The sequence below is a fragment of the Oncorhynchus nerka genome, linkage group LG26 (assembly GCF_034236695.1).
Source record: "Oncorhynchus nerka isolate Pitt River linkage group LG26, Oner_Uvic_2.0, whole genome shotgun sequence".
Taxonomy (NCBI): Eukaryota; Metazoa; Chordata; class Actinopteri; order Salmoniformes; family Salmonidae; genus Oncorhynchus; species Oncorhynchus nerka.
Genome location: NC_088421.1, coordinates 16310411 through 16329664, shown reverse-complemented (window position 1 = coordinate 16329664; position 19254 = coordinate 16310411). Strand labels below are relative to the sequence as shown.

General features: G+C 42.2%; 1 protein-coding gene across 2 annotated transcripts; it reads left to right on the top strand.

Annotated features, from left to right (window-relative positions):
- Window positions 1–10544: 10544 nt before the first annotated feature.
- On the top strand, window positions 10545–19192 carry LOC115110401 (transmembrane ascorbate-dependent reductase CYB561-like). Of its 2 annotated transcripts, none has more exons than XM_029636015.2 (6): window positions 10545–10740; window positions 11699–11912; window positions 13751–13849; window positions 15899–16002; window positions 16208–16365; window positions 17250–19192. In XM_029636015.2, the coding sequence occupies exons 2-6, from the start codon at window positions 11702–11704 to the stop codon at window positions 17443–17445; spliced, it is 768 nt and encodes a 255-aa protein (XP_029491875.1). In that variant the 5' UTR covers window positions 10545–10740; window positions 11699–11701; the 3' UTR covers window positions 17446–19192. The 2 variants fall into 2 exon arrangements, with proteins under 2 accessions (XP_029491875.1, XP_029491874.1); XM_029636014.2 differs by having other exon boundaries at window positions 10644–10740; window positions 11695–11912.
- The last annotated feature ends 62 nt before the right edge of the window (window positions 19193–19254 follow it).

Sequence of the window (19254 nt, the reverse complement as noted above, 5' to 3'; positions counted from 1 at the left end):
TTCCCAGTCGGAGCTCGTTTTTCCCCGAGCTCCCTGTTCCCTGAACTCACCAATGAGCGATAAGCACCAATACGTTTTATCTATAATTTCTCTTCATATGACAAGGATTAAAAATGATTTGCTAGGAGAATGTCGACTTGATTCATGATGATGAATACTAGCTAACATTTTTAAGGTATGACGTTGACATGATCAGTCCAATCAAATGAATGACAAAATAACATGCAGAACAGGCAACCCCTGCCCAACCTGCCCTGATTGACGGATCGCCACTACATAGCACTGAGATCCATCTTCACTATACTGTCTAACTGAAACATCTTATTCCCCCTGGGCACATATTCCCCCTGGGCACATATTTCTCATGGTCATCATGTCCACCTCTGGTTGGTCAGAAAGGGCTAAGCTCACTTTAGACTGTGAAAATAATGTTTTTTTTAAACATTAAATTAAACTTGCCTTGAAATGATCTTCATCTAAATATATGGATAGCCTCCTGAGAACCTGCCGTCTTGAACAAAGGCCTTTGGATATTGCAGGTCAATTTATCAAGGGAGGATTCCAGGATAATGTCTTCCTTTTCCACCATGACAACATTGGGATTTCTGGTGAGCAGGTCGTGAGTCTTATCAATCACATCCAGAGTGATGAGGTTGAGCTTTGTTCTTTTACATTTTTTTATATTTTTTATTTAACCTTTATTTAACTTGTGTGCAACTTCAGCTCTTACACATAGGTGTCAGCATTACAATCACCTGCATGGAACGTTTTGAGGAGGATGGGTACAAGTTCATCCAATTGAGCCCTGTGTGATATCATCTCCTTTATATGATCCTCCGTACCATAATGGTTGTGTAAGGGTCGACGCTGGTAGAGACAAGAAGCAGGTACAGGGAGTGAACATTTAATGGCAACAGACATGGAAAAGGAAAGGACAGCGTCTGGACGTGAGCACATAACAACATTAATGCAGACACAGGGAACAAACGGGGGAGCAGACAGTTATAGACGGGGCAATCAACAAAGGGAAGGAGTCCAGGCGAGTCCAATGAGCGCTGCTGCGTGTAATGATGGTGACAGGTCCCTCTTTGGACACTGTGCTAACTAACCTCCAGATGAGCTTCGAAGCCATTACAACTCTCCGTCCGTGGCCTCCAACTGCTCTTAAATGCAAGTGGACAACTACAAATACCTAGGTGTCTGGTTAGACTGTAAACTCTCCTTCCAGACTCACATTAAGCATCTCCAATCCAAAATTAAGTCTAGAATCGGCTTCCTATATTGCAACAAAGCATCCTTCACTCATGCTGCCAAACATACCCTCATAAAACTGACCATCCTACCGATCGACTTCGGCGATGTCATTTACAAAATAGCCTCCAACACTCTACTCAACAAATTGGATGCATGCAGTCTATCACAGTGCCATCCGTTTTGTCACCAAAGCCCCATACACTACCCACCACTGCGACCTGTACGCTCTCGTTGGTTGGCCCTCGCTTCATACTCGTCGCCAAACCCACTGGCTACAGGTTATCTACAAGTCTCTGCCAGGTAAAGCCCCGCCTTATCTCAGCTCACTGGTCACCATAGCAGCACCCACTCGTAGCACGCGCTCCAGCAGGTATATCTCACTGGTCACCCCCAAAGCCAATTCCTCCTTTGGTCGCCTTTCCTTCCAGTTCTCTACCGCCAAATGACTGGAAAGAACTGCAAAAATCACTGAAGCTGGAGACTCATATCTTCCTCACTAGCTTTAAACAGCCCATATATCTACCTCATCCCCATACTGTATTTATTTATTTATCTTGTTCCTTCGCACCCCAGTATCTTTACTTGCACATTAATCTTCTGCACATCTACCATTCCAGTGTTTAATTGCTCAATTGTAATTACTTAGCCACCATGGACTATTTATTGCCTTAACTCCCCTATCTTACCTCATTTGCACTCACTGTATATAGACTTTTTGTTTTCTTATTTCCACTGTATTATTGACTGTATGTTTTGTTTATTCCATGTGTAACTCTGTGTTGTTGTTGTTGTATGTGTCGAATTGCTATGCTTTATCTTGGCCAGGTCACAGTTGCAAATGAGAACTTGTTCTCAACTAGCCTACCTGGTTAAATAAAGGTGAAATCAAACATTTTAAAAAGGTGCGCGTAATTACGGGCAGCCTGGTGCCCAGGAGGGAGAGCGGGAGCAGGCTTAACAGTACCCGCCCCCTCTAGGGGCGCCACCTGGCGTCCCACCTGGGCGAGCCTGACGGGTCGGCCGAGGCATGGGCGCTAGACAAGCCAACTGGGACGTAGAAGCCCAACGAACCGGCAGAGATGTGGGAGCCTGGTGAGCCGACTCAGGCATGAAAGCCCGACAATCCTGCTGAGGCGTGGGATTCCGACGTACCGGCTGAGGCATGGGAGCCTGATGGGCCGGCTGAAGCATGACGTGGGGTGGGCACCTGCCGAGCCCACCGAGGCAAGACAACCTCTCGAGCCAGCAAAGGTGTGGAATCCCAACGAGCTAGCTGAGGCACCCTCGGGTTCCCTCTGCGACGGCCCTGGACCAGACATCACCAACCAAAACTATCTGATGCTTCTTTTAGTGGTGTCTGCATTCTGTAAAGGTTGACGCTGGTAGAGACAAGAAGCAGGTACAGGGAGTGAACATTTAACGGCTACGGACATGGAACAGGACAGGACAGCATCTGGATGTGAACACATAACAACTTAATGCAGACACAGGGAACACTAAGCTACCCTGGGGCGGCAGGGTAGCCTAGTGGTTAGAGCGTTGGACTACTAACCGGAAGGTTGCAAGTTCAAACCCCCGAGCTGACAAGGTACAAATCTGTCGTTCTGAACAGGCCACTGTTCCTAGGCCGTCATTGAAAATAAGAATTTGTTCTTAACTGACTTGCCTGGTTAAATAAAGGTAAAATAAAAAATAAAAAAACAGGGGAGCAGACAGTTATAGATGGGGAAATCAACAAAGGGAAGGAGTCCAATGAGCACTGCTGCGTGTAATGATGGTGACAGGTGTGCGTAATGAACGGCAGCCTGGTGCCCTCTAGAGTGGGAGCAGGTGTGACAGGTTGAGCAGTTTCTTTTGCACAAACAACACAAACTTGGCCTTGCTTCATGTTTTGATTACTCTCACCTACACAAGCTGTATCACAACCGTCCGTGATTGGGAGTCCCATTGTAAATAAGAATTTGTTCTTAACTGACTTGCCTAGAAAAATAAAGATTAATAGGCGTCCTGCTAGCAGGACATAAGCCGACAACATCTGGTGAAATTGGAGAGGGCGCAATTCAAATAAATAATTGTAATATTAAACATTCATGAACATACAAGTATCTTATATAATTTAAAAGCTTAAATTATTGTTAATCTAACTGTGTTGTCTGATTTCAAATATGCTTTACGGCGAAAGCATACCATGCGATTGTCTGAGGACGGCGCCCAACTCAACATATTTTTCAACCAGCACAGGCTTCATAAAATCACAAATAGCGATTAAATAAATCACTTACTTTTGAAGATCTTCCTCTGTTTGCAATCCCAAGGGTCCCAGCTACACAATGAATGGTTGTTTGTTAGATAAAATCCTTCTTTATATCCCAAAAAGTCTGTTTAGTTGGCGCCATCGATTTCAGCAATCCACTCGTTCAACATGCAGACAAAGGAGTCCAAAAAGCTACCGCTATACTTCGTCCAAACAAGTCAAACAACGTTTCTATCTAATCCTCAGGTACTCTAAAATGTAAATAAACTATAATATTTAATACGGAAAGTAGTATGTTCAATAGGAAAGGAAAATTAGTAAGTGCGCACGAGGGAGTGATATTGTTCCTGTGTTCTTCTCGCCAAAACTCAAAATTCTTGCTTGTTTTTCAAAAAACAAGCCTGAAACCTTGAACAAAGACTGTTGACATCTAGTGGAAGCCATAGGAATTGCAATCTAGGAGACGGATTTACATAGAAACAATAGGTTTCCATTATAAGAGCCTGGGAGCTCAACAAACAAAAACATTTCTGGTTGGATTTTCTTTGGATTTTCGCCTGCCATATAAATTCTGTTATAGTCTCAGACATTATGTTAACAGTTTTAGAAACTTCAAAGTGTTTCTATCAAATGCTACCAATTATATGCCTATCCTGGCTTCTGGGTCTGAGTAACAGGCAATTTACTTTGGGCACGTCAGTCATCCGAACTTCGGAATACTGCCCCCAAGCCTTAAGAAATTAAGCTGCCTCTGCATCTTCTCCACCACCTCCAGGACTCTGGTGTTGACCTGCTGGGAGACTGCTCTCTTACCTGAGAGGATATCCTCACTGCTGAGCCTAGTTTTGATCATCTGCAGTATTGCACTTAGGACTCTCCTGTCCTGGGCCGACACGGTTGTCAGGTGTGTTTAGGTCAGGGGAGGACATGCTCGGTGATGCAGCATTCGATGAGTTACTGGCACGGTCATCGTCATTTCGAATGACTATGTTTACCATGATCATATCAAGTATTTCATCAGAGTAGCTTCCCAAAGCCTGTTGTGGTAAACAGAGGATGACCTCCAAGGAGTTTTCAGAGAGTTTCAGAGTCACTGCCAACCGACCTAACTGACACACAGCGTGGTGGGTTCTGACTGAAAGAGGTGGACTAATTAGAAGAATGGTCATCCTGTTCCTCATCCAACAGAGTTGAGGATAAAGTCCCCTGAAATCTCAACACAGAGATGACATTTTCAAATGTTGAATCGACCATATCTTCTCCAAGAGGGCTGGTCCTGGAGTGGCTGACCAAAAGCTTGATGGAAGATAGTCTTTAGAGGAAGTAGGGGAGCCACAACACTCATAGGGGTAGATACATCCAGTGATTCTGCTTGACTGAAGCACAATGACACCCTCTCCACAGCTGTCTGAAGCTCCTGAATAGGGATGCTATGGTCTGAACAAGCAGCTGCAATGGAGCCACCAATACGGGAACCAGGAATTTTTATCTAATTTCTACCGTCTGAAAGTTTGGGAGGTTCTGCTCGTTGAACCATGGCTAAGAGGTATGGCCATTGCTAGATCCTCACTGGAAATCAGGTAGGCTCTGCTGCTTAAGCCCTGGTGGGAGGACTTTTTACAGGAGATGAAAGATGTTTGACTGTTTGAATGGCTGGAATTCTGTTTAAGGGAGACCAGAGAGGTTCTGCTGGTTGTGCCTTGGCTGGAGGGCTTTTTTACAGACCAAGGAGATTCTGCTGGTTGAACCACGACTAGAGGGCTCTTTTACAGACCAGGGAGGTTCTGCTGGTTGAACCACAGCTAGAGGGCTATTTTACAGAGACTAGAGAGGTGTGGCTGTTTGAATGGCTAGAGTTCTGTTTAAGGGAGACCAGAGAGGTTCTGCTGGTAGAGCCATGGCTGGAAGGCTATTTTACAGAGACCAGGGAGGTTCTGCTGTTTGAACCATGGCTGGAGCCTGGGAAAATGTCATATCAATCTCATTCCTGAGTGCAGGGAGATGTGACTAGAGCCCTTACTGAGAGGGGGGACATAGCTAGTTCCTCGTTAGAATTACTGGCAGGGCTCTTGAGCAAAGGGAGAGATACATCTGGTGACTCTGTTAAAATGTTCCCTTTCTGTCTGTTTTCAGACGGACTGAGGCGGAATGAAGCCCCATCACAGCATGCAGTATGTGCATGTTCATTCTACACATTTCTCTAATTTTCATTCCATTACAAGTAAAAAAGTTCAAACAGGAACCAAATGGCTATTAGTTAACTTACTGATGTTTGTCTCTTTGTCATTTTTTTCCGGCATCATGGTGGTAGTGCCTTCATCCACACACCTAATGAGAGAGAGACATCTTCAATTGAAATATGAAATGTGCCCCACTTACAATATAAAGTAAAATGATGTCATAAGTCAAACATTGGCCTAGACACGTCAAATGGAGTTTCAGTAAAGCAAAAGTTGGCTATATTTGTACCTCCCCATTTATGACTATCTACGCTACAGTACATGATACGGTCAGCAAATATAGTTTTTTAGAACAATCAACAGAGTGTGGGAATGATCAGTCTGTCTGTCTGTCTGTCTGTCTGTCTGTCTGTCTGTCTGTCTGCACACTAGCCTTCTAAAGAGGGAGATCAACCATAGAGTGCAACCTTCACATAGGCTACAATGGTTAGTTCCCCGTGACGCAATATCACTTCTCTGATACCTGGCCCAATAGGTCTAATGAACCCAACATGCTACTCAAATTTTTGGGACTTGAACCGTGGCTCCTGAGGTAGCATACAGAGGCAAGTTTCTAACGGACTATGCCAGAATAACCCAGACCTCTGGACAAGAGCAGCAGGGCTCCAGGAATAAGCGACATAAGCAATTGCTTACCAGAAAATAACTCTTACAAAAACATTTTACTACGTAGGGGTCTAAACCTACAGTTACAATAGTAGAATACACAAAGTGCAATTTAGAAATTTGGTTCTGTTCTGGATATAAAAATGAGTCTAGCCAGCTATCTAAACTTGTAGTAACCATGACTGAATACCGAACGGGCAGGCAGGGCATGTGACTAGGGGCCCTGACTTCTAGGAGCCCCCATTCATTTTGTCATTCACTCTCGCTCAGATATCATTAACATGGCATACATCTTGGCAAAATGTGTAGAATTGCAGGAAATTGGCTTTAAGACTGCAAACGTTTCTCTCCACCCCATGGCAAAAGGGTTTAAATTGCAGGATATTTGCTGTAAAACTGCATGGCAAAATGAGTACACAGCCAATTCCACAGTGTTAAATCAACACTGACAGTGTCTGTATGGGTCCACATTTTTCAGTGTTAAATTACTTACTTACTTAGTGTAAAGCCTTATTTGTATATTTCCCAGAGTGCCTTGCCTTTCGAATAACTTGTAGAGTTACCACCCATGACTGTATTTGTTAGTGACAGAGACATGGATTAATGCAACATGATTGTTGTATTAATCCATTTTCAGTCTTGTAGCCTTCACCAAGTGAGATTCTAAGTGAATATGTTGTCATCAAAATGAAAATGATTTAATAACACAATACAACAAGTTTTTAATGAGGCCTTATTTTGAGGGTACCGTTTTACTCTAATGCAGCTGCCTGAAACTCAAGGTTTTCAGGCCTGCATGTCACATTATGATGATTTGCAAAGTGATGTGTAATTCCTATTGTAATCGAGCCAGAGCAGGGATATCCAACATTTTGATTGACTGCTGGGTTTAGAAGACTAAGATGTGAGACGACCTAAACCATCTAAACTGGAACAGCAATTTCAGTAACCGGTGCAATAAGTCCACGTAACAGATTGGATTAGTTTAGAAAAATGTATGTTATTTATATTTGAGTAGTATAAAATAAATTAATCTATGTATATACAAAAACATGTATATTTAAAACAAAACAAAACAAAAATCTACCTTCAATAGAGCATGCTGGAAAATATGATAATGATGTAGTTTTGGTTTAACACTGGTTATTAACACCAAAACTGGGAATATTTACACTATTAATTATACACTTAATAACCCCTGAATCAGCACTGAAAAGGCATTACTAGGTAACACTGGCAAATTTGCTGTCCTTCAGAAAGTGAACACTACAAAACTTTGAAAGTGTCTGCTTCTATATTAGCCTATTCGGGAAATCACATTAGGGCTACGGCAAATTGCCTTACGTGAACTATCAAGCGTAACGCGGCCTTTGGTCACGAAGTCCTTGAAGTCTTTGTCTCCCTCTTATGGATAATTCGGGGAAGTGGTATATTCACAAACGGAGCTTCCAAATTCTGCCATCAAGTGTTTTGCTGAGATGTGTGATTTAACGGTAGACTCAGCTATATGACGTAGATGCAGAAAGTAAACAGCATAGTGGGTCAATTTCCACAACAAATAAGAGCGCGAGGCTCAACTTCTCCACTGTTTTGGTGCCTTGGCGAATCAGGCTGTGAAGAGCTTGAAGCAAACGCTTACAACATTTGCAGATACTGTGTGTGACTGCGTGAGAGAGAAGTCTTGCATCTCGCTCATCTCAATATCTGTGGTGCTCCTCGTGGCAACATCATTTCGCTGAGTCTACCTTTAATTAACAAAATATCCTAATTCATATTATGCAACCAGACAAAATATTTTTTAGACCGATTTGTGTGCTAAACCTAGATTTTCAACATTAAGCCTAGCAGATTAAGTTGCCAAACTATTCAGATAAAGAAATGTCCATAATTATTGGCACCCTTGATAAAGATGAGCAACGAGTACTGAGCTAGGCTGTATTGTATGATCCAAACATTTTGGAAATCATATTAATTTCTAATAATACAGTTGCTCAGAGAAAAAAATGTGTTCAACAAGTATCATAATCTAAAAAAGATTGGAGTCATAATTATTGGCACTCCTGTTTTCAATACCCTCCCCTTGCGAGGATAATGACACTGAGCCTTTTTCTAAAATCTTTTATGATATTGGAGAACATGTTGGGAGGGATCTTAGACCATTACTCCATACAGAATCTTTCCAGATCCTTGATATCCTTCCTCTACGCTTATGGACTGCCCTCTTCAATTCAAACCACAGGTTTTCAATGGGGTTCAAGCCCGGAGACTGAGATGGCCATTGCAAAATGTTGGTTTTGTTGTCAATTAACCATTTCTTTGTGGATTTTGATTAGTGGTTGGGGTTATTGTCTTGCTGGATTGTCCACTTGGCCTCTACCTAGCAGAGGCAACCAGGTTTTTGGCTAAAATGTCCTGGTACTTGGTAAAGTTCATGTGTGGAAGCAAAACAGCCCAATAACATTAAAGATCTACCACCATATTTTACCATATGTTTATAGCCTCAGGATGTAGGGATGCTGAGGGTGCTGCAGCACCACCTTAAAAGTCATAATAATAATACAATTAAAAAATATATATCTAAAAATATATTTTTTGGATACATTTTTTTCTAATAAAAGTAGGCCTTTAATAGTCATGTATTAGCGGACGGATATAGCCACATGCAGCGTGGGCAAAAACTTCCTTTGAAATATTAGTAATTACTTTGAAATATTAGCCTACTTTAATTAAATAAACTGTTCTTTCCTGCATCTTTAATGTTCAACACAAACATCCAAAGCTGGGCTATCTCTCTTTCCGCTGGGATTCTCTGCCTCTAAACCTATTACAGGGGCTGAGTCACTGGCTTACTAGGGCTCTTTCATACCGTCCCTGGGAGGGGTGAGTGGGTTGAGTCACTGATGTGATCTTCCTGTCTGGGTTGGCGCCCCCCCTTGGGTTGTGCCAAGGCGGAAATCTATGTGGGCTATACTCGGCCTTGTCTCAGGATGGTAGGTTGGTGGTTGAAGATATCCCTCTAGTAGTGTGGGGGCTGTGGTTTGGCAAAGTGGGTGGGGTTATATCCTTCCTGTTTGGCCCTGTCCGGGGTGCCATCGGATGGGGCCACAGTGTCACCTGACCCCTCCTGTCTCAGCCTCCAGTATTTATGCTGCAGTAGTTTATGTGTCGGGGGGCTAGGGTCAGTTTGTTATATCTGGAGTACTTCTCCTGTCCTATCCGGTGTCCTGTGTGAATTTAAGTATGCTCTCTCTAATTCTCTCTTTCTTTCTCTCTCTCGGAGGACCATGCCTCAGGACTACCTGACATGATGACTCCTTGCTGTCCCCAGTCCACCTGGCCGTGCTGCTGCTCCAGTTTCAACTGTTCTGCCTGTGATTACTATTATTTGACCATGCTGGTCAACTATGAACTTTTGAACATCTTGGCCATGTTCTGTTATAATCTCCAGCTGGCACAGCCAGAAGCGGACTGGCCACCCCACATAGCCTGGTTCCTCTCTAGGTTTCTTCCTAGGTTTTGGCCTTTCTAGGGAGCTTTTCCTAGCCACCATGCTTCTACACCTGTATTGCTTGCTGTTTGGGGTTTTAGGCTGGGTTTCTGTACAGCACTTTGAGATATCAGCTGATGTAGGAAGGGCTATATAAATACATTTGATTTGATTTTGATTTGATTTAGGATGCGTTTACACAGGCAGACCAATTCTGATAGTTTCTTCCACTAATTGATCTTTTGACCAATCACATCCGACCTTTTCACGTCAACTCTTTTTTTCAAAAGACCAATTAGCTTAAAAAGTTCAGAATTGTGCTGTCAGTCTAAACGAGCAGACAAGATCGCACAGCCCATCTTTATCCAATATGCATCAATATCAATTAAAGCAGTCAACTAATTGGTCATTATGCCTTTTTAATGAATTGCTTTGATTCAATGCCGGGTCTGCATCTGCAAGAACGCCCTGAGTAGCCAAGGTAATAGACCTTTGGACAGTTTCGTCAGTGCGGTGCCAGACGTCATACTCTCTGAAGGCTGTTTGTGCTCCCCCCTTCTCTATGTTTGGTGCTAATTGAAGGGAGAGAGGGAGTGTATAACGTATTTCTCTGTCAACTCAACATTTAGCTGCGCCACTGTTTCTGTCACGACTAGTCGACAGATCCACCCACCCGCGACGTTTTTGTGAAGCGCGCGTGAGGAGTAAGAAAGCGTATTGTGAAATATTTAGTGGCAAGCCTAGGCTATAGGACTTTATTGCGTTTCTTTAGTAATGAGGTTACTACGAAAATTGTAGGCGTATCTAGAAATCATTCCAAAACACACAAAAGGAGCGGAACAAGGATCTCCACTCCCTCTCAGACTTGCTGGGAAAGCAGGTTATTTGCGGACCAAACGGTAAGTGGAACATGTCCTACCTTACCGATGTTTGCGCTTGAAGTTGTATGGTAGGATAGAGCTCCTAGACGTGTGGTATCCAAAATTATAGTCGAGGATCGCCTATAAATAGTGTTTTGTTTGTCAGTAGTTTGAGTACATTTAATCACAACATGCGCGATATTTGGTTCTTGTTTCTGACATGCATCCGTCTCAAATCCAATCGGTAGCCTAAAATAAGGGTTTTGACGTTTCGTAGCAGGTTAGGAGAGCTTATTAGTTAACTATTTTCTTAACCTAATTATTCTAACCTGCTAGGTTAATTCTCCTAACCTGTTGCATAAGTTATCCTTACCTACGAAAGTCACTTTCCTCTGTAGCTGTATACCATCTAGTAAAAAACAAGGTGGTGTAGGCTAAGCAACACAATGTTAACTGAATACACACACTTTGAATAAAAACGCTGTCATACTCCTATAACAAATATTCAACTGAATACACAATCACGTTGACTAAACAGTCATACTCATAGCCTATAACAAACTGTTATTCAACTGAAGAGCAAACACCTAGCAATGCAAGTGTTTTTCACATGGATGTGAGTTTCCCCAGTGTAGCGCTCTGCAGTCAAACACGCACATCATTACATGAGCCTAGAAGCAGCGCAGGAAGAGGATGCTTCTGTTTATCTCAATCCCGGAGACATGACTAGACTGATCCAATATTTGGTTATTTCTCTGACTCCTTTAGGGTGTTGACTGGTAAGACTAGGTAAAGATTCAGATCACAGGTTTTGTTCATGAGTCCAAGGTCTTTTCAGAAAGATATAGGTGGGTCTTGACATGGGCCTGGAGGATTTCCTGGTTGGTTCAGTCAGAAAAAGTCAGGAAACTAGTCATCATAACACATACCTTTTTGAACCGCTGGACTAAACTATCATTCTCCCCCTCTTTCTATCCCTCCTCCCCCTCCAAGACAGACCATGGACGATAGCCCTCAGCGGGCCGTGCAAGGCCTGGGCTCCTTCCCGTGGTACGTGGGGGGGACTCAGGTTCTGGGCCTGGCCTGTGTGGTGATCACGGGCGTGTGGATGGGCAGCTATCACGGAGGCTACGCCTGGGACGGTTCGGGACAGGAGTTCAATGTACATCCCCTCTGCATGGTCCTGGGCCTGGTCTTTCTCTATGGAGATGGTAGGGTAGAATTAAACTAACTTAAATTAGAATTAAAACCATTCCTCCAGGAATTTAAAACTCCTATTTATAAATCGCCTCAATTAATGGCTCATTGTCCCAGTGATCGAATTGGTAATGTAGAGGAATAAAGTAGCTCTCCATTGCTGCTGTCCTATGTACATAGTCATTGAACACTGGTCACTTTTAATAATGTTGACATACTGTTTTACCTACTTCATATGTATATACTGTATTCTAATCAAGGCCTATCCTATTTAACTATTGCTGTAAATATACTATTAATATCAATGTATTCTTCAGATATACTATTTATTCTATCCATATGCTGTCTACACATCCCATCATACATATATACAATGTCGAGTCCGGTGTATATGTATCTCACACACACCAGACTCGACATTGCTCGTCCTAATAGTTCTTATTTTACTTTTAGTTTTGTGTGTATTGTTAGATACTATTGCACTGTTGGAGCTAGGAACACAAGCATTTAGCTACACCTGCAATAACATCTGCTAAATATGTGTATGTGACCAATACAATTTGATTTACTGGTAGCATGTAGCGATGGAGGTAGATGAACAAAGGAAAGCTGAAGCCACAGTGTCTCTTCTTTGAGCCACAATGGCAGTTGTCTTCTCTGATGTCTGCTCTGTTAGCCTAGGGGTCTTCTGACCTATTGCATTAGTGTGATGCTAATGCTACACAGGGCACAGGCCTGAAGGCACAGTGTCTCTTCTTTGAGCCACAATGGCAGTTGTCTGCTCTGTTAGCCCAGGGGTCTTCTGACCTATTTCATTAGTGTGATGCTAATGCTACACAGGGCACAGGCCTGAAGGCACACTGCAACAGGAATACATTCCTAATGCTATTAGGGTGGGAGGAGACTTTATTTTGTTTGTTTCTAGGCCGTTGTGTTTCTCCCCTTCTGTGTGAGAGATATTAATAATGCAGGGATTTGTTCCCATAAATAGTACTATGATAAACACTTACTGGAAAACAGTTGCAATGAAAGCAAACGTTTTCAAAGGGTTTTCCATTGATCCCTGACTCATGATTGTAATGAGAAAAATAAGTTATTCAGCCATTGACAATGTAAATTAAGTCTCCTTTGTAAAATAAAATAGCTGCTTGTTAAGTCAGCTGTAGCCTCCTTTATTCCTAACCTTGCTACAACAATTTAATTAGGACATTAAACAGTAAAGGTCACTTACACCTTAATGTGAGCGGTCAGTCCAAATGGAGCTGGGATGAAAACACCCTCCAGGGGAACCAGCTGTCCTTAGTGGGATCAGGAGACAGACAGCAAATACAATTGCCTGGAACATTGTTTCAGTGTTTCTGCAAGGTTAATATAATTTCTTTATAATTGTAATAATAGAAAAACTCAGTTGAACAGTTTGTTCTCATAGCATTTCTGTAACATTTTTATGCTAACCAACCCTATGTGCTGCTGAGACCTTGGTGGCAGCTACTTGTCAAGTGTTTGTGAAAATGCATTAGTGGTCTTGTTGAATGAGCCTCACCTTACTTAACCTTCACCTCAAGCTCACTGGGACTAAAACACCCCCATAACTACCCTGATTCACCCTTTCTTTTGTAGCCTCATACCTGTTATTGCCCTTGGTGCCATGTTGGGTGTGATTATGGTACTATGACAAAAGTAATGACTATCCTTTTTAAATGGTTACAGCAGATTAAGGTGCAAAAGCAGTATTTTGTTTTAAGTCGGACCACTGTATATTTAGACAGGCTTGACTTTATTATCTTCTTGTGGAAATGATTCTATTTGATTAGTCTTATGTGAATGTTAACCAGAATTGTTTCTCTCACAGCGATCCTGGTGTACAGAGTATTTAGGAATGAAAGCAAACGCAACGTCAAGATTCTCCATGCTGTGCTCCACCTTCTCGCCCTCATTATCAGCATAGTGGGTAAGGCCTGTGTGGGTGTCTGTCTATGGACAAGACTTGTTGTTTTGGCCCTTTCCCCTTGAACCCAAACATTCTAAACTAATCTAAAGTTGTAGCTACTGTATATATAAAATGACTAAGCTGGCTAGTTGAATATATGCGTGTGTGTGTGTATATAGACAGACATGTTTGTCCCACCACGCAAGACAAGTGGACTTAACTATTGGAGGGTCATAAATAGGTTCTCTAGGGCCAGATCAGTCATTCAGACTAGAGGTCTACCGATTAATCGGCCAAGCCGATTAATTAGGGCAGATTACCAATTGTTATGACAACTTGAAATCAGCCTTTTTGGACTCCGTTTGCATTGCAATCCGAGAGGAGACTGCGTGACAGGCTTGACCACCTGTTACGTGAGTGCAGCATCAAAAGGATCTTGTGGCTGCAAGGAGCTAAGCTAAGTTGCTAGTTAACATTGTTTATTTACAAGATACGTTTAGTCTTCACATAACAATGTGTAGTTAACTAGTGGTTAATGATATTACTAGGTTAACTAGCTTGTTCTGCGTTGCATATAATCAATGGAATGCCTGTTAATTTATCATCGAATCACAGCCTACTTCAACTTTGCCAAACGGGTGATTTAATAAAAGCGCATTTGCGAAATAAGCACAATCGTTGCACAAATGTACCTAACCATAAACATCAATGCCCTTCTTAAAATCAATACACAAGTGTTTTTAAAATATTTTTAAACATGCATATGTAGTTAACAGAAATCATGTTAGCAGGCAATATTAACTAGGAAATTGTCACTTCTCTTGCGTTCAGTGCAAGCAGAGCCATGGTATATGCAGCAGTTTGGGCCACCTGGCTCTTTGCGAACTGTGTGAAGACAATTTCTTTTTAACAAAGACTGTAATTAATTTGACGTAATTATGACATAACTTTGATGGTTGTGCAATATTTAGGCTTAGGGTTGCCACCTGTTAGATAGAAAACGGAACGGTTCCGTATTTCACAATAAATGTTTTGTTTTTGAAATGAGTTTCCAGATTGGACTATATTAATGACCAATGGCTCGTATTTCTGTGTTTTTATTATAATTAAGTATATGATTTGATAGAGCAGTCTGAGCGGTGGTAGGCAGCAGCAGGCTCGTAAGCATTCATTCAAACTTTACTGCATTTGCCATCACTTAGCAATGCTTCATGCACAGTGCTGTTTGACTTCAAGCCTATCAACTCCCGATATTAGGCTAGCAATACTATAGTGCCTATAAAAACATCCAATAGTCAAAGGTAAATGAAATACAAATGGTATAGAGAGGAATAGTCCTATAATAACTACAACCTAAAACTTCTTACCTGGGAATATTGCTTTTTTTACATGGCACATATTGCACTTTTACTTTCTCCAACACTGTTTTTACATTATTTAAACCAAATTGAACATTTTCTTTGTATTATATTAAAATAAGTGTTCATTCAGTATTGTTGTAATTGTCATCACCATCTCTAGCTAACTTTAACTCACAAAATAATGATTTGTGTGTCTGAATTTGGTCGACCGATTAGGATTTTGCAACGCCAATACGGATTGGAGGACCTAAAAAAAAAAAAAAAAGTCTAGACCTTTTTTTTCATCATTCTTTTGTGAGTTCAAGTTAGCTAGAGATGGTGAGGCTCCCAGGGAACTGGCAAGGTCTTTTTATTTATTTTTACAAACATAGTAGGTTATGAACACAGGTAAGATGAGACTGTGCATGCTAACCACAAATCAGTGGTGCGGCATGGGTCGTCTAAAGCTGAATCGCAGTAGCCTGCGTCCTGTACTGAGGTCTGGAGTAGTCATGGAAACGGGCAGGTGTATCCAAACTGGTCGTCAGTTTAAACGCTGAAATCGGGCTTCAGGCAATCCTTACTGACTCAAGAAACATTTGGTTTGCAAGCAGTGTCATCATGTAAATAATATCCATACTCGGAGGCAGGTAAATTCATAATTGATCAACATTGTTCTATACAAAATGAATGGGAAAGATTGACAGCATGTATCATTGTATCTCCTCAGGTATCGTAGCTGTGTTTGACTTCCATAATCATAACAAGATCCCCAACATGTACTCCCTCCACAGCTGGTGTGGCATGCTCACCTTTGTTCTCTTCTGTGTACAGGTCAGCCCTCGCCTCTCCTTCTGTGCACACATGCAGTCACGTGCACACACACAAATCAAGCTAATAATTTAAACTTTTTCCTTGTATCAGAATACCAATTAATGTACTGTTTGCACTGAGAACCTAGCTGTATACAGGCAGTAGCTCTCAAATTACATTCTAATAGGCATAATCGTTTAATAACATTGATCCTCTACTCCCTCAGTGGCTGATGGGGCTTGGTTTCTTCCTCTTCCCTGGGATGTTAATGGCGCTGCGGAGCTGGTACCTGCCACTACATGTCTTCTTTGGGCTGGCCATGCTCGCCATGTCCCTAGCCACCTGCCTACTGGGCATTTCAGAGAAATTGTTCTTCAGTATCCAGTGAGTATTACTATGCAGGGGCTCAGTTCCAATATACTACCACCACATACAATGAAGAAATGTATGCAAATGGCATGCTAAAATGCACATCATTATTGGGTGAAAAGTAGTTTGGTGGGCCTCCCGAGTGGTGCAAGATACTCCATCGCAGTGCCACTAGAGATTCTGGGTTCGAGTCCAGGGTCTGTTGCAGCCGCCCGCGACTGGGAGACCCATGGGGCGGCGCACAATTGGCCCAGCGTCGTCCGGGTTAGTCCAGCAGGGATGTTCCTGTCCCATCGTGCACAAGTAACTCCTGTGGCGGGCCAGGTGCAGTGCACACTGACACTGTCGCCAGGTGTGCAGTGTTTCCTCTGACCCATTGGTGCTGCGGGCTTCCGAGGGGTAAGCGGCTGTTGTGTCAAGAAGCAGTGCGGCTTGGTTGGGTTGTGTTTCGGGGGACGCACTGCTCTCGACCTTCGCCTCTCCCGAGTCCATACGGGAGGTGCAGCGACGAGACGACTAACTACCAATTGGATATGTGCCAGATGTTCAAGTCAGTGGTGTGTTTGTCACTGGATGATGAAGTGCTACTACTTTACCCAGCTCTACCCTGCTAAATCATAGGGGAGTTAATTATTGTACAGGGTATGTTTGGGGAAAGCTGGGATTTTGCTGTCTGGGCTATCTTTATGACAATGTGGTCAGACATTGATTTTAATTGAGTCTTTGCACATTATGAATCATTCTCCTGTTTGGTGCCATATGTTATGCTTAAGGTCACCTTGATGAGTCACACAGATATTATAACTAATGATTCTTTACAAATGTTAATTCACATTAGGCTGTACTGTATCACAACAGAAACTCCATTGATATAATATAGAAATCCTTTTTCTTCCCAGGCACACATATTCACAGTTTGTCCCAGAGGGGATCCTTGGTAACATGCTGGGACTGCTGCTAGTAGCATTTGGGATTCTGGTAGGCTACGTGGTGACACGGGAGGACTTCAGAAGACCCCCGCACCCAGAGGAGGAGGCCTTATCTGTACACTTTAAGACCCTGACTGAGGGGGGAGGGAGCCCCACCTCGCCTTAAACCAGGAAAAACTCTGGTCTGAAAAGCTACCGTGTGCTCAGGCTTTTATTTAAAAAAAATCTGGTATGGAACAAAAGCCTGCACACCCAGTATCTCTCCAGGTCCAGCTGGAGATCTGGCTGATATGTTTAGTTCATGTCACATCAAGAGCAGTTCTACACCCCCTTGTGGTGAAATGGAGGTATGACAGGATTGATTTGACCAATGTATTTGATTGCTGCCACAGATTAGCCATCACAAAAGTGCCATATTAGATCTCTTAAACAAAATAGCCTTTGCTAAGTGTTCAGTGAGGACAAAGCCATGTGTCCAAGCCACTTAGTTGTGCCTTCATCTAGGGCAGCAGGGTTATACTGGAAGTTACTCCTTTTTTAACAAACAACTTCCATGACTTTAGAGCTTGTGATACATTTAGAAGTTGCAGTTCATTCAGGGGTGTTCATTGTGACAAAATAGTATTGAATTTATGATAAAGGATCAAAAGTATGCACAAAGTTGTGACTGAACGATGCCTGGATTTTTGGGGTTGAATTCTAAATGACCCCTAGGCACTCTTGAAGCAGCTTCTTCACCATTCCTTAGATTTAGCTGGGTTGAATTTTCACCATTGAATCAGGGTTTCCCCAACAGTCTCCCCGGACCCACCCAGATGTTATATATTTTAGTTTTAACCCTAAAGCACACCTGACTCAATTAGTCAAAGGCTCGATGGTTACCTGACTAATTGAATCGGGTGTGCCAGTTAAAACAAATGTGAAACGTTACCTCCTAGGAGAGGGTTGGGAAACCTGCTACAACCTATCCAATAGATTCAGGGCCCAGTTCTTCTGATCAGATTAAATCTTAGCATTGGGTAATTTTCTGTCTTGAAATACCCAATCCTCAAAGGTAGTGATTAGGATACTCCGTAGAGCATTACGGGTTCACCCATATGTAAAAACATTAAAATGTATGCACGCATAACTAAGTCGCTTTGGATAAAAAGCATCTGCTAAATGGCAAATTTTCACAATCTTGATCACACGTGGATTTAGAAAGGTGAACGGCACTACAACCAAGACATTTCAATGTAATTAAGGTGGGGAGGTTTAAACATTCTTACATTAAATCGATGCAGTATAGGTATGTGGTCAGTTATATTGAGAGGTGTCAAATAAATGCATGTTCTTTTGTGATATGCAGACAATTCATCTTAGTTACTTTAATGTGTTTCACTATGACAGTGTAGTAGTCATGACCTGTCCAGTAGAGGGCAAGGTGTAGGCTTTCTCAAAGCACTGAAAATCCAGATTCTGTGATCTTTAATATTGTAGGATCTGATCCTTTTAAAATGAAGGCTCAATTGATCTGATCTTATTTGCAAAATATGGGGTTACAGAATCGGGATCATTTATCTGGGCTAAGGGGTCGATTCAGTAAATATCTTTATGCTTCTGTGATAAGTGTAAAATGCGCAGAGCTACTGTAATAGAAGGGCGTTATAGTATGTGTGCCAAACTGGATTTAATTGTACAATATGCTGCATCCATGTTTGTCTGTTTATATTCTTAGTGTATGAATGTTATGTATTGTTCGAAGCATCTACTTGTCCTCACATTTAATCAGTTTAAAGCATAATGTAACTAAGATTAAATATCGCTACCTCTATTTTCACTTGTGGTAACTTGTTCTATACAATAGGTACTGCTGACCGACTTATTAAAACCTATATTGCCTTCCTATAACTTATTAAAGATGCATGACTCTAGGTGTTTTGGGGTGTGCTTTGTTTGATATAGTCTGTGTGAACGTGTTTAAGAGACGTCGCTA